The sequence below is a fragment of the Borostomias antarcticus genome (assembly GCF_949987555.1).
Source record: "Borostomias antarcticus genome assembly, chromosome: 15".
In the NCBI taxonomy this organism is placed as follows: Eukaryota; Metazoa; Chordata; class Actinopteri; order Stomiiformes; family Stomiidae; genus Borostomias; species Borostomias antarcticus.
The window spans coordinates 22,716,488-22,732,150 of record NC_140248.1 but is presented as its reverse complement, the minus strand read 5'-3'; the positions used below and the strand labels follow the sequence as shown (position 1 = coordinate 22,732,150).

The 15,663-nt window shown below is 57.0% G+C and overlaps 1 protein-coding gene across 1 annotated transcript in view; it reads left to right on the top strand.

Moving 5' to 3' along the window:
• Positions 1-1,834: 1,834 nt before the first annotated feature.
• The window catches only part of synj1 (synaptojanin 1), a gene marked incomplete at both ends in the record, with an annotated part of 52,876 nt that continues 39,047 nt past the window's right edge, over positions 1,835-15,663 (top strand). Inside the window, 6 exons of the mRNA XM_084450391.1 lie at positions 1,835-1,958; positions 2,088-2,174; positions 3,503-3,770; positions 4,317-4,542; positions 7,005-7,088; positions 8,275-8,352. Coding sequence (XP_084306517.1) covers positions 1,835-1,958; positions 2,088-2,174; positions 3,503-3,770; positions 4,317-4,542; positions 7,005-7,088; positions 8,275-8,352 — 867 coding nt within the window. The remainder of the gene's footprint in view (positions 1,959-2,087; positions 2,175-3,502; positions 3,771-4,316; positions 4,543-7,004; positions 7,089-8,274; positions 8,353-15,663) is intronic.

Below are 15,663 nucleotides of genomic sequence, written 5' to 3'. Positions count from 1 at the left end.
CATCAGTGTCTGACCCATCAGTGTCTTACCCATCAGTGTCTGACCCATCAGTGTCTTACCCATCAGTGTCTTATACCCATCAGTGTCTGACCCATCAGTGTCTTACCCATCAGTGTCTTACCCATCAGTGTCTGACCCATCAGTGTCTTACCCATCAGTGTCTGACCCATCAGTGTCTTACCCATCAGTGTCTTATACCCATCAGTGTCTGACCCATCAGTGTCTGACCCATCAGTGTCTGACCCATCAGTGTCTCACCCATCAGTGTCTTACCCATCAGTGTCTGACCCATCAGTGTCTCACCCATCAGTGTCTTACCCATCAGTGTCTGACCCATCAGTGTCTTACCCATCAGTGTCTTATACCCATCAGTGTCTTACCCATCAGTGTCTGACCCATCAGTGTCTGACCCATCAGTGTCTCACCCATCAGTGTCTTATACCCATCAGTGTCTTACCCATCAGTGTCTGACCCATCAGTGTCTGACCCATCAGTGTCTTCCCCATCAGTGTCTGACCCATCAGTGTCTCACCCATCAGTGTCTTACCCATCAGTGTCTGACCCATCAGTGTCTTACCCATCAGTGTCTGACCCATCAGTGTCTGACCCATCAGTGTCTGACCCATCAGTGTCTTACCCATCAGTGTCTGACCCATCAGTGTCTTACCCATCAGTGTCTGACCCATCAGTGTCTGACCCATCAGTGTCTGACCCATCAGTGTCTTACCCATCAGTGTCTGACCCATCAGTGTCTTACCCATCAGTGTCTTACCCATCAGTGTCTGACCCATCAGTGTCTGACCCATCAGTGTCTGACCCATCAGTGTCTGACCCATCAGTGTCTTCCCCATCAGTGTCTTCCCCATCAGTGTCTTACCCATCAGTGTCTTACCCATCAGTGTCTTACCCATCAGTGTCTTACCCATCAGTGTCTTATACCCATCAGTGTCTGACCCATCAGTGTCTGACCCATCAGTGTCTTACCCATCAGTGTCTTACCCATCAGTGCCAGTGCCCCAACATAAAGACAGGTCCAGGTAGTTATTGATCAGTGATGTTTGGTTTGTGCGCACATTAAAATGACCATGATGTGCATTTCAATTGCTAGCTAACGTTAGCCAAGGCGAGGCTTGCCCTGGTTCGTAGTTGTATGCAGACCCAAGTCGTGACTGACAGATCGTCTCGGCCTTGCTCCCGTCCGCTACCGACAGTAGGCTCCCGCGAGCTGCAGTCTCTACCCGGTAACATTAACGTGCATTTCTGTCAGTTGACGTTTCTGTTGCAAATTCTGGAGGATGTGTGTGTGCTCAACACTGCTGCTCACTAGCTACGTCCCACTGAGCAAAGACACGTCTAAAAGACGTCTTTTAGACGTCTTTTTTGTCTTTTTCGGACGTCCAAAGACATCCAATTAGGAGACAGAATGAATGGGTTTTTTTAACGTTCAGATATTGAACCCGTTTTGCACGTCCAGAGACGTCTTAGAGGGGTCCAAGCCAGACGTTTGAATATTGAGGGGTCCAGCAGACGTACAAACGGGGTTCAGGACCGACGGACGTTATTAAGACATGATCTGAACGTCTCCCTGACGTTGATTGTTTGCTGGGTAGTGTCTCTGAGATTATCAATATCAGGCTGCAATCTGCGATGCTTTATGGGTAGGACCGTTGAGCATGCGCAGTACAGTAGCTGCCTGTGTGAATATTATTTGAATCAATTGACATCTTACAGTCAGTGAAATTAAATGTTTCTGCATCTGCTCATGTTGCATCCTTGTATTTCTCACCCCCGTGTGTTCAGGTGTAAACAAAGGTTAACTAATCTTGGATCTACAATGGCCTTCAGCAAAGGATATCGCATTTACCACAAGCTGGACCCCCCTCCCTACAGCGTCATAGTGGAGAGCAGGAACCGGGAGGAATGCCTCATGTTTGAGTCAGGGGCCGTCGCCGTTCTGTGTAAGAAACAGTTACCGCATGTTTGATTCAGTTCCCTCGCCTGCATGACCAACTCCACTCCCCTATCTTGATGCTGTGGTGGGTTTGATGTGACGAATATCTCTGTCACGTCATTTTTATAACCCACAGCGGCAGCAGAGAAGGAAGCCATTAAAAACACATACACCAAGATGGTGGACGCCTACGGGATCCTGGGAGTCCTTCGCTTAAACCTGGGTAGGTCACTGACAGGAGATGTCCATCATCCATCGGCTGAGCCACAATGCACAGCCAAGGCTGTATAACAAGAATATATATCAGAGAGCCCGTACATCTGCTCTGGCCTCCTAGCTGCTGTTGCTCTCTACAGACTCACAAGTCAATCTCCAAACGCTTCACTCTTCTAGAGACTGAGGACACGTCTCCCAATCAATCAATCAATCAATCAAAGCTTTATTTGTATAGCGCATTTCATACCCGGAGGCAACACAATGCGCTTTACAGAGAACAAGGGAGGTGGGCATACGACCCACCCCTACATATTCCAGAGGGAAGCAAAAAAACAGTAATCACCTGGGGGCCAGATAAATGAGCTGTAAAAATTCTTCCCTGACCCCTCTCAACAAGGCGATCGAGCAAGCTCCAGGAGTATGTTTGTCTACCGGCTAAGAACATTTAGAACATTCATTGCTAAAACTGTGGAAACAATTAGAGAGTAGGAAAAAAAAACTGCATTGCAGAACCAATCCAGAGTCTTTAGGGCAGCCCTTCATATTTGGGCGGTGACATGCAGAACTGAAGTCGTGTGCTTGTAAACACTGTCGTACTGACAGCGACACATGCATTAGACTCATTATTGGATGGCTCAGCTGCAGTCTGAAGAAAACACCTTTAAAGTGTGTTGATGTTTGTTGCAGAACATTCATCTGTTAAAAACGAACATAGTTTTTTATTACTAAATAGGTAGCTAGCTATAACGTAGGCTAACGCTAGCTGACTAGCAAAGTATTACCCGTCCACACATCAACTAGACAAACAATACGCAGCCAGCGAGCCAGCGTTTCACTACAGAGGAGGATGGGGGGAGAGCAGTCATTTCCGGTAAGACGTGTCCTCCACTAAATGTAAGGGTTGGAGATTTCCAAAGCAGTAGTTTGTTAGCAGCGTTCTAGTAGCTACCTTGGTTGGTAGCAATCTCTGATTGTCTGGGATGGGAACAGATATCCAAACAGATTAGAGCTTTAGTCTTAGAGATAACTTTGAGATATGCTGAATTAACCTTTTCTTATTACTCAATAATACCATTCTCAGTATGCAACATTTATCAGAATCAGATCAGTGTACACATACTATGAATTTGTTTAGGTCGATGGTGCATACACTGTTGAAGACACATTATATTCCTTTATCACTCCTTTCTCCTCCATAGTCATATTCTCTTTCTTTCTTTGCTCCCTCCTATATTCCCCTCTTTCTCCCAAACCCTCCTCCATCCCTCCCTGTGTCCCTGTCCTCTGGTCTGTGTCGCTGTCCTCTGGTCTGTGTGTCTGTCTGGTTGCGTCCAGGTGACTCCATGCTCCACAGTCTGGTGCTGGCGACCGGGTGCAGCTCCGTGGGGAAGGTCCAGGAGTCGGAGGTGTTCCGGGTCACCTCCACAGAGTTCGTGTCCCTGAAGAATGACCCGGCAGACGAGGACAGGATCGCCGACGTCAAGAAGGTCCTGAACTCCGGGAACTTTTACTTTGCCTGGTCGCACACGGGCATCAGCATGGACCTCAGTCTCAACGCCCACCGCCGCATCAAAGAGGACACCACCGACAACCGCTTCTTCTGGTGGGTTAACAACACAGCGCCAGGCTGTTGCTGGGCAACTATGCACCTGCATCCTGTATTGATGCTCATAATAACATTACATTACATGTCATTTCTCTTTTATCCGAAGCGACTTACAATACTTGCATTGAACATAGGTAGTTAGTGTACTACTACTGGCCAGAACTCACAAGTTCATCTCCTTTCTAAACAAGTGACTAAGAGCATAATCTAGTGCTGAAGGCAAAGTGCAAGAGTAGCAAAATATAAATACAATAGGTGCTTAAGAGGGAGGATCCTGGTTGTACTTCCTGAAGAGGTGAGTTTTGAGCCTGAGGTGAAAGATGGGCAGCGCCTCTGCTGTCCTGACGTCAGCGGGCAGCTCACTCCACCACTGCGGGGCCAGGACAGAGAAGAAAAGGGCCCCCGACCGCGTCGATACCACGTTCGACTAACGCGTCCCCCCGTACACCACGGATTCATTCACCGTAGCTCTCTCGGCCTGTGTGAGATCACACAGAGCCACACGGCAGTCTGTGCTCACCGTCTGATTGGCCCCGCCCGCAGGAACCAGTCGCTGCACCTGCACCTGAAGCACTACGGGGTGAACTGCGACGACTGGCTGCTGCGGCTGATGTGCGGCGGCGTGGAGATCAGGACCATCTACGCCGGCCACAAGCAGGCCAAGGCCTGCGTCATCTCCCGCCTCAGCTCCGAGAGGGCCGGGACGCGCTTCAACGTGCGCGGGGCCAACGACGACGGGCAGGTGGCCAACTTCGTAGAGACGGAGCAGGTGGGTCTGAGCTCTGTGGGGGGGGGGGGGGGGGGGGGTTCTCCTCATACAGGTCTGAGCTCTGGGGGGGGGGGGTTCTCCTCATACAGGTCTGAGCTCTGGGGGGGAGGGGTTCTCCTCATACAGGTCTGAGCTCTGGGGGGGAGGGGTTCTCCTCATACAGGTCTGAGCTCTGTGGGGGGGGTTCTTCTCATACAGGTCTGAGCTCTGTGGGGGGGGGTTCTCCTCATACAGGTCTGAGCTCTGTGGGAGGGGGGGGGGTTCTCCTCATACAGGTCTGAGCTCTGGGGGGGGGGGTTCTCCTCATACAGGTCTGAGTGCTGCGGGGGGGGTTCTCCTCATGCAGGTCTGAGCTCTGTGGGGGGGGGGTTCTCCTCATACAGGTCTGAGCTCTGTGGGGGGGGGTTCTCCTCATACAGGTCTGAGCGATGTGGGGGGGGGTTGTCCTCATACAGGTCTGAGCTCTGTGGGGGGGGGGGGGGGGTTCTCCTCATACAGGTCTGAGCTCTGTGGGGGGGGGGGGGGTTCTTCTCATACAGGTCTGAGCTCTGTGGGGGGGGGGGGGGTTCTCCTCATACAGGTCTGAGCTCTGTGGGGGGGGGGGGGGGGTTCTTCTCATACAGGTCTGAGCTCTGTGGGGGGGGGGGGGGTTCTCCTCATACAGGTCTGAGCTCTGTGGGGGGGGGGGGGGGTTCTTCTCATACAGGTCTGAGCTCTGTGGGGGGGGGGGGGGTTCTCCTCATACAGGTCTGAGCTCTGTGGGGGGGGGGGGGTTCTCCTCATACAGGTCTGAGCTCTGTGGGGGGGGTTCTTCTCATACAGGTCTGAGCTCTGTGTGGGGGGGGTTCTCCTCATACAGGTCTGAGCTCTGTGTGGGGGGGGTTCTCCTCATACAGGTCTGAGCTCTGTGGGGGGGGGGGTTCTCCTCATACAGGTCTGAGCGTTGGGGGGGGGGGGGGGGTTCTCCTCATACAGGTCTGAGCGTTGGGGGGGGGGGGGGGGTTCTCCTCATACAGGTCTGAGCGTTGGGGGGGGGGGGGGGGGTTCTCCTCATACAGGTCTGAGCTCTGTGGGGGGGGGGGGTTCTCCTCATACAGGTCTGAGCGTTGGGGGGGGGGGGGGGGTTCTCCTCATACAGGTCTGAGCGTTGGGGGGGGGGGGGGGGTTCTCCTCATACAGGTCTGAGCGTTGGGGGGGGGGGGGGGGGTTCTCCTCATACAGGTCTGAGCGCTGTGGGGGGGGGGGGGTTCTCCTCATACAGGTCTGAGCTCTGTGGGAGGGGGGGGGGTTCTCCTCATACAGGTCTGAGCTCTGTGGGGGGGGTTCTCCTCATACAGGTCTGAGCTCTGGGGGGGGGGGGGGGTTCTCCTCATACAGGTCTGAGCTCTGTGGGGGGGGTTCTTCTCATACAGGTCTGAGCTCTGTGGGAGGGGGGGGGGTTCTCCTCATACAGGTCTGAGCTCTGTGGGGGGGGTTCTCCTCATACAGGTCTGAGCTCTGGGGGGGGGGGGGGGGTTCTCCTCATACAGGTCTGAGCTCTGGGGGGGGGGGGGGGGGTTCTCCTCATACAGGTCTGAGCTCTGGGGGGGGGGGTTCTCCTTATACAGGTCTGAGCGTTGTGTGGGGGGGGTTCTCATACAGGTCTGAGCTCTGGGGGGGGGGGTTCTCCTTATACAGGTCTGAGCGTTGTGTGGGGGGGGGTTCTCATACAGGTCTGAGCGCTGCGGGGGGGGGTTCTCCTCATAGAGGTCTGAGCATTGTGGGGGGGGTTCTCCTCATACAGGTCTGAGCGTTGGGGGGGGGGGATTCTCCTCCTCGTGCGGGTGTGAGCTCTGCAGGCGGGGGGCTCTCCTCGTACCGGTCTGTTCGTACTGCAGAGCAGGGGGGAGGAGCAGACCGTGTAGGCGAGCTACTTTTTGCTATTCTGTTTGGTCATTCATTTTCTCGTTTTGCAAAGGGATGATATGTGTGGAAGTGGTGCCTCGCTGTTCACTCATGATGGGGCGTGGATAGAGTAGTAGAGTACATGAGCAGCCCCGCCTTCCTAGCGCCATCCAGTGGCCGAGTATCGCTACTCCTTAGACAGGGCTGTGGGGGGGGGGGGGCACCCCCACCAAGCTGTCACTATTATTTCTCCTCATAACTCCAGCGTCTTGTTTGCTGGAGCTTGCACACACACACACACACACACGCACGCACATACATACATACACACACACGCGCACATACACACACTCACACACAGACACGCACACACACACACACACACACACACACACACACACACACACACACTTCCACCGCCTCCAGGATTAGGTCACTCAGCTTGGTCTCTGGTCACAGTCCTTCTGCTTCACTGTCAGAGATGCACATTGTATTCATGGCCCTGGGTGACTGGACTGGGTTATAAAAACATAAACATTTCCATAATGTCTCCATAACACATTTGTCTCTTTCTACAGGTCATTTACCTTGACGACAAAGTCTCCTCTTTCATCCAGATCCGTGGTTCCATCCCTCTGTTCTGGGAGCAACCAGGCATCCAGGTAGGTCCAGACCTCCACCCTCCACCCCTCTCTGCTCCAATCAGGCCACACATGGGGGTCACATTCTCTTTGACCCCATCAACTAACCCTATTTAACCCTATTTAACGCCAAAGCTGAATAAATGAATTATTGTTAACATGGTATATACTGTAGTATGAAATGTTACCTACTGTAATTTCAGCTTGTGAAGTGTGACTATATTCAAACACAGAGCCTAGGGGTGTGACGACACACTCATGTCACGATATGATACACAATATTGGGTTCACAACATTTTTACAAAACTTGAATGATGAATATATGACTGGAAAAATAGTATTTTATTAGAAAAACACAAAAGGCAAAACAAAGCTGTTATTTGCCCTATACTGTATACTATATAACGCTTTTCTGGGTACCCAAAGTCACTTAATAGACGTTTATTTATTTATTTATTTATTAGGGATACACAATATATCGATAATCATATCGGTATCGGCCCTTGTTAGTCATTTTAAAAGTTATCGTATTAATATATGGGTATCGGTATTAATATGTCGGTGTCGGTCAGATGTGCAAAACAGAGCAGATGTGAACACTTATTTCCGTCTAGCTGCTGTTGTGTGTTGTTTTTGAGAGGAAACAATGTGGTAAATCTATGATTCATCGTTTTTTTCCAAATGTTTTGGAAACAGAGACGTTTTTTCATGTGTTTTGCAGTATTTGATTGTCATAGAAACTTATTTTTATACAGAACATATCGACCGCAATAAATATCGGTTTTCGGCCATAATAGCAATGTTAATATCTGTTATTGGTATCGGACAAAATTTTCATATCAGTGCATGCGATGATGCATATATTCGCGTTTTCATGATGCATATAGTCGCGTTTTCATATGGCGATATCTCGTGGCACGATACCTCGTCACACCCCTAGTAGAGCCAGCAGGATGGAGTCACACCCCTAGTAGAGCCAGCAGGGGACAGCAGGATGGAGTCACACCCCTAGTAGAGCCAGCAGGGGACAGCAGGATGGAGTCACACCCCTAGTAGAGCCAGCAGGATGGAGTCACACCCCTAGTAGAGCCAGCAGGGGACAGCAGGATGGAGGCCATGTTTGTTTTCATACCTGTGCTGGAGTGTGAGAGCCTCCCTCTGTGCTGCAGCCCAGGTTAACCCAGTCTGTCTGTCATGCTGTGTTCAGAAAAAGTCCATTCAGGGCTTGTTGTTGCATCTGAACGACAACCGCCGCCCTAACGGAATGGATGAGAACCCACACCTGGTACCATGTTTTGTTTATTTGTTTGTTTACCCTGCGCCTCTCAGCTGGTGACGGCCTTCTCATACTGCAGGGGGCGCTCTGTGCCATCTCAGGGGTCAGAGGTTCACAGCGCCAGGTCCAGATAGCCACTGGGTTCGCCTCAGAAACATAAACCATCTCATTACCTGGAGCTCCTCACTCTTAGACGTGATCCTCCTCAGAACATCAAGGAGATCCTCCCACCGTGCGTGGGTGACCAGGGCCGCGTCCAGCCTCTGACCTGACATCGCACAGACATCGACAGCGGGGCGGTTCGGACATGACACAGAGGGATGCTGGGATTGTAGTCAAAGTGCTTTTTTTTTCTCTTTTCCTCCATCTTGTCTCCCCGAACGGTGGTCTTTGTTCAAATGGGAAGCTGAAGTCTGAAGGCATCCCTGACTCTCCCCCTTCCTGAGTTGACCGGAGGGGTGGATTGAACCAGTCCACTCAGTTCCTGCTCAGCTAGAGGAAGTGGCTTGGGGATGCTTTCAGACGGAACTGTACTTTAGCTTTTTACAATAATGCCATGACCCGCTTACAGCCAGCCGCACCACTTCCTGTTCTCTTCCTGTCTTATTCCATCAGTAGTGCAATAGGACAGTAGTAGTAGTGGTATAATGCTACGTTCACACCGGGTGGGATCCGAAGGGTCGCCGTGCGAATCCGCCGCAGAAAGTAACAAAGAAATTGAACTTTTGCAAATGTCGCCGCGCGGCAAATCCTGGCTGGCACGCCGCCGGGTTCGCCTGATTCGCGCCGCCGGTGCCGCCCGCCGCCCAGTTCGCGTGAATTGTATTGACTTTCTATGTAAACTCGCCACGCGCCCGGTGTGAACACAGCATTAGACAGACAGTCCAGCCTTCATGGGCCTCTTGAGAGTTATTGTTCAGTAATATGTTTATGAGACAGGATCTCCTTTTATGGTCATTTACAGGTGACTCACTGTGTATATTCCTACTGTTACTGGTGTTTGTCTGACCCGGTAAAATGTGCTGTGAAAGGATGGATTTCAGGGGTGTATTCAATGCCGGTTGTATGAGATATGAGATATGCCAGTCGTCCTGAAAATGGCTTCTTCATGTCTACGACAGGGTGTGAACGAGCAAATGTAGGTTACACTAATTAGCCAAGCAACACAGGTGTATTCAGTCCTGTGCTTTTTCCCTCTGTAGTGAGCACAGCCATGTAACCCTACACACACACACACACACACACTTCTCCAGTGCAGGGGGACAGGGATGGTATAAAATATGCATAGCACAGGACAGGAGGGGAGACGAGAGAGAGAGAGACAGAGAGAGACACTGACATCAGCAGGAGGTCTTCCCAGCTGTATGGGGGGGGGTGACAGCGACAGTAACAACATCCAGTACAGCAGACAACAACAATAACATTTCAAACAACAGAAGCGGCATTAAAAACACAATAACGATTCTGATGCCACAGGACTGACTGCTTGAGGTGGGGAGAGGGGTGTGGTGGTGGGGGGGGGGTCAGGGAGAGGAGTGTGTTGGTGGTGGGGGGGGTCAGGGAGAGGAGTGTGTTGGTGGTGGGGGGGTCAGGGAGAGGAGTGTGATGGGGGGGGGGTCAGGGAGAGGAGTGTGGTGGGGGGGGGGGGGGGGTCAGGGAGAGGAGTGTGTTGGTGGTGGGGGGGTCAGGGAGAGGAGTGTGTTGGTGGGGGGGGGGGGGGGGGGGTCAGGGAGAGGAGTGTGTTGGTGGTGGGGGGGTCAGGGAGAGGAGTGTGTTGGTGGGGGGGGGGGGGGGGGTCAGGGAGAGGAGTGTGTTGGTGGTGGGGGGGTCAGGGAGAGGAGTGTGATGGGGGGGGGGTCAGGGAGAGGAGTGTGATGGGGGGGGGGTCAGGGAGAGGAGTGTGATGGGGGGGGGTCAGGGAGAGGAGTGTGTTGGGGGGGGGTCAGGGAGAGGAGTGTGTTGGTGGGGGGGGGGGTCAGGGAGAGGAGTGTGTTGGTGGGGGGGGGGTCAGGGAGAGGAGTGTGTTGGTGGTGGGGGGTCAGGGAGAGGAGTGTGTTGGTGGTGGGGGGGTCAGGGAGAGGAGTGTGTTGGTGGGGGGGGGGTCAGGGAGAGGAGTGTGTTGGTGGTGGTGGGGGGGTCAGGGAGAGGAGTGTGTTGGTGGGGGGGGGGGTCAGGGAGAGGAGTGTGTTGGTGGTGGTGGGGGGGTCAGGGAGAGGAGTGTGTTGGTGGGGGGGGGGGGTCAGGGAGAGGAGTGTGTTGGTGGGGGGGGGGGTCAGGGAGAGGAGTGTGTTGGTGGGGGGGGGGTCAGGGAGAGGAGTGTGTTGGTGGTGGGGGGGGGTCAGGGAGAGGAGTGTGTTGGTGGTGGGGGGGGGTCAGGGAGAGGAGTGTGTTGGTGGGGGGGGGGGGTCAGGGAGAGGAGTGTGATGGGGGGGGGTCAGGGAGAGGAGTGTGTTGGTGGGGGGGGGGGTCAGGGAGAGGAGTGTGTTGGTGGGGGGGGGGGGGGTCAGGGAGAGGAGTGTGTTGGTGGGGGGGGGGGGTCAGGGAGAGGAGTGTGTTGGTGGGGGGGGGGGGTCAGGGAGAGGAGTGTGTTGGTGGGGGGGGGGGTCAGGGAGAGGAGTGTGTTGGTGGGGGGGGGGTCAGGGAGAGGAGTGTGTTGGTGGGGGGGGGGGTCAGGGAGAGGAGTGTGTTGGTGGGGGGGGGGGGGGTCAGGGAGAGGAGTGTGTTGGTGGTGGGGGGGTCAGGGAGAGGAGTGTGTTGGTGGGGGGGGGGGTCAGGGAGAGGAGTGTGTTGGTGGTGGGGGGGTCAGGGAGAGGAGTGTGTTGGTGGTGGGGGGGTCAGGGAGAGGAGTGTGTTGATGGTGGGGGGGTCAGGGAGAGGAGTGTGTTGGTGGTGGGGGGGGGTCAGGGAGAGGAGTGTGTTGGTGGTGGGGGGGGGTCAGGGAGAGGAGTGTGGTGGGGGGGGGGCAGGGAGAGGAGTGTGTTGGTGGGGGGGGGTCAGGGAGAGGAGTGTGGTGGTGGTGGGGGGGTCAGGGAGAGGAGTGTGTTGGTGGGGGGGGGGGTCAGGGAGAGGAGTGTGTTGGTGGGGGGGGGGTCAGGGAGAGGAGTGTGTTGGTGGGGGGGGGGTCAGGGAGAGGAGTGTGTTGGTGGGGGGGGGGTCAGGGAGAGGAGTGTGTTGGTGGGGGGGGGGTCAGGGAGAGGAGTGTGTTGGTGGGGGGGGGGGGTCAGGGAGAGGAGTGTGTTGGTGGGGGGGGGTCAGGGAGAGGAGTGTGTTGGTGGGGGGGGGGGGTCAGGGAGAGGAGTGTGTTGGTGGGGGGGGGGGGGTCAGGGAGAGGAGTGTGTTGGTGGGGGGGGGGTCAGGGAGAGGAGTGTGTTGGTGGGGGGGGGGGTCAGGGAGAGGAGTGTGTTGGTGGTGGGGGGGGGTCAGGGAGAGGAGTGTGTTGGTGGTGGGGGGGGGTCAGGGAGAGGAGTGTGTTGGTGGGGGGGGGGGGGGTCAGGGAGAGGAGTGTGTTGGTGGGGGGGGGTCAGGGAGAGGAGTGTGGTGGTGGTGGGGGGGTCAGGGAGAGGAGTGTGTTGGTGGTGGGGGGGGGTCAGGGAGAGGAGTGTGTTGGTGGGGGGGGGGGGGGTCAGGGAGAGGAGTGTGTTGGTGGTGGTGGGGGGGTCAGGGAGAGGAGTGTGGTGGTGGTGGGGGGGTCAGGGAGAGGAGTGTGTTGGTGGTGGGGGGGTCAGGGAGAGGAGTGTGTTGGTGGTGGGGGGGTCAGGGAGAGGAGTTTGTTGGTGGGGGGGGGGGGGGGGGTCAGGGAGAGGAGTGTGTTGGTGGTGGGGGGGTCAGGGAGAGGAGTGTGGTGGTGGTGGGGGGGTCAGGGAGAGGAGTGTGTTGATGGTGGGGGGGTCAGGGAGAGGAGTGTGTTGGTGGGGGGGTCAGGGAGAGGAGTGTGTTGGTGGTGGGGGGGGGGTCAGGGAGAGGAGTGTGTTGGTGGTGGGGGGGGTCAGGGAGAGGAGTGTTTTGGTGGGGGGGTCAGGGAGAGGAGTGTTTTGGTGGGGGGGTCAGGGAGAGGAGTGTTTTGGTGGTGGGGGGGGGTCAGGGAGAGGAGTGTGTTGGTGGTGGGGGGGGTCAGGGAGAGGAGTGTGGTGGGGGGGGGGGGGGGGGGTCAGGGAGAGGAGTGTGTTGGTGGGGGGGGGCAGGGAGAGGAGTGTGTTGATGGTGGGGGGGGGGGTCAGGGAGAGGAGTGTGTTGGTGGGGGGGGGGTCAGGGAGAGGAGTGTGTTGATGGTGGGGGGGGGGTCAGGGAGAGGAGTGTGTTGGTGGGGGGGGGGTCAGGGAGAGGAGTGTGTTGGTGGGGGGGGGGTCAGGGAGAGGAGTGTGTTGGTGGGGGGGGGGGTCAGGGAGAGGAGTGTGGTGGTGGTGGGGGGGGGGTCAGGGAGAGGAGTGTGTTGGTGGGGGGGGGTCAGGGAGAGGAGTGTGTTGGTGGGGGGGGGTCAGGGAGAGGAGTGTGTTGGTGGGGGGGGGGGTCAGGGAGAGGAGTGTGGTGGTGGTGGGGGGGGGGTCAGGGAGAGGAGTGTGTTGGTGGGGGGGGGGTCAGGGAGAGGAGTGTGTTGGTGGGGGGGGGTCAGGGAGAGGAGTGTGTTGGTGGTGGGGGGGTCAGGGAGAGGAGTGTGGTGGTGGGGGGGGGGGGTCAGGGAGAGGAGTGTGTTGGTGGGGGGGGGGGTCAGGGAGAGGAGTGTGTTGGTGGGGGGGGGGTCAGGGAGAGGAGTGTGTTGGTGGGGGGGGGGGTCAGGGAGAGGAGTGTGTTGGTGGGGGGGGGGGGGGGTCAGGGAGAGGAGTGTGTTGGTGGGGGGGGGGGGGGGGAGAGGAGTGTGTTGGTGGGGGGGGGTCAGGGAGAGGAGTGTGTTGGTGGGGGGGGGGGGGGTCAGGGAGAGGAGTGTGTTGGTGGGGGGGGGGGGGGGAGAGGAGTGTGTTGGTGGGGGGGGTCAGGGAGAGGAGTGTGGTGGGGGGGGGGGGGGGGGTCAGGGAGAGGAGTGTGTTGGTGGGGGGGGGGGTCAGGGAGAGGAGTGTGTTGGTGGGGGGGGGGGGGTCAGGGAGAGGAGTGTGTTGGTGGGGGGGGGGGGTCAGGGAGAGGAGTGTGTTGGTGGGGGGGGGGGGTCAGGGAGAGGAGTGTGTTGGTGGTGGGGGGGGGGTCAGGGAGAGGAGTGTGTTGGTGGGGGGGGGGTCAGGGAGAGGAGTGTGTTGGTGGGGGGGGGGGGGGGTCAGGGAGAGGAGTGTGGTGGTGGGGGGGGGGGGTCAGGGAGAGGAGTGTGGTGGTGGGGGGGGGGGTCAGGGAGAGGAGTGTGGTGGTGGGGGGGGGGTCAGGGAGAGGAGTGTGGTGGTGGGGGGGGGGTCAGGGAGAGGAGTGTGGTGGTGGGGGGGGGGTCAGGGAGAGGAGTGTGTTGGTGGGGGGGGGGGGGGGGTCAGGGAGAGGAGTGTGGTGGTGGGGGGGGGGGTCAGGGAGAGGAGTGTGGTGGTGGGGGGGGGGGGGTCAGGGAGAGGAGTGTGTTGGTGGGGGGGGGGTCAGGGAGAGGAGTGTGGTGGTGGGGGGGGGGTCAGGGAGAGGAGTGTGTTGGTGGGGGGGGGTCAGGGAGAGGAGTGTGTTGGTGGGGGGGGGGGGGGGTCAGGGAGAGGAGTGTGTTGGTGGGGGGGGGGTCAGGGAGAGGAGTGTGTTGGTGGGGGGGGGGTCAGGGAGAGGAGTGTGTTGGTGGGGGGGGGTCAGGGAGAGGAGTGTGTTGGTGGGGGGGGGTCAGGGAGAGGAGTGTGGTGGTGGGGGGGGGGGGGTCAGGGAGAGGAGTGTGTTGGGGGGGGGGTCAGGGAGAGGAGTGTGTTGGTGGGGGGGGGGTCAGGGAGAGGAGTGTGGTGGTGGGGGGGGGTCAGGGAGAGGAGTGTGTTGGGGGGGGGGGGGTCAGGGAGAGGAGTGTGGTGGTGGGGGGGGGTCAGGGAGAGGAGTGTGTTGGTGGTGGGGGGGGGTCAGGGAGAGGAGTGTGGTGGTGGGGGGGGGGGGGGGGAGAGGAGTGTGTTGATGGTGGGGGGGTCAGGGAGAGGAGTGTGTTGGTGGGGGGGGGGTCAGGGAGAGGAGTGTGTTGGTGGGGGGGGGGGGGGTCAGGGAGAGGAGTGTGTTGGTGGGGGGGGGGGGGGTCAGGGAGAGGAGTGTGTTGGTGGGGGGGGGGGGGGGTCAGGGAGAGGAGTGAGTTGATGGTGGTGGGGGGTCAGGGAGAGGAGTGTGTTGGTGGGGGGGGGGGTCAGGGAGAGGAGTGTGTTGGTGGGGGGGGGGGTCAGGGAGAGGAGTGTGTTGGTGGTGGGGGGGTCAGGGAGAGGAGTGGGAGGAGCCAGCTGGGGTGTGCTACTGACAGGGACACACACACACTCTTTTCAGGTTGCAGTGTATTGATGCTGCATTGACTCTGGGCAGTGACTCACTAATCTGTTCAGGGAATGAGAGAGGGGGGGAGGTGTAGAAAGAGAAGGGGGGAGGGAATATGAGAGAGAGAGGTAGGACGAGACGGAGGGAGTTAGAGAGAAAGAGAGAGAGAGGTGCTGTAGGTAGAGACAGAGGGAATGAGAGAGAGAGGTAGAAAAAGAGGGAATGACAGAGAGGAGAGAGAGACAGAGAGGGAATGAGAAAGAGGTAGGAAGAGAGGGAATGAGAAAGAGAGGTAGGAAGAGACGGAATTAGAGAGAGAGAGGTAGGAAGAGACGGAATTAGAGAGAGAGAGGTAGAGAGATACAGGGAATGAGAGACAGAGAGAGGGATGGAAAGAGACAAAGGGAGTGATAGAGAGGGGGAGTGTAGGAAGAGACGGAGGGAGTGATAGAGAGGGGGAGTGTGGGAAGAGACGGAGGGAGTGATAGAGAGGGGGAGTGTAGGAAGAGACGGAGGGAGCTCCTGTATCCGTGCAGAGAGAGGGACAGAACGGGAGATTAGTAGACCGGCCAGCTGTAGCTCAGGAGGTAGAGAGGATCGTCCAGTGATCGTAGTGAAGGTTTTTGGTGTTTTGGTCTTGACTCTGCGTTGTGTTCGTGCCAAACACAGGTCACCGGGGTTCTAAGTAACACTAAATATCTCTATCAAATATCACCCAAATCCCACGGTAGAGTCGGCGGTTCGAATCCCGGCTCCTCCTGTCCACTTGTTGAAGTGTCCTTGGGCAAGACACTGAACCCCAAATTGCTCCCAATGTACAGGCCTCCATTGGTGTGTGTGTGTGTGTGTGGATGGGTGAATGAGAGGCCATTGTAAAGCGCTTTATAAGTGCAGTCCATTCACCATGGGAGGGAGGAGAAGGAGGCTGACCTC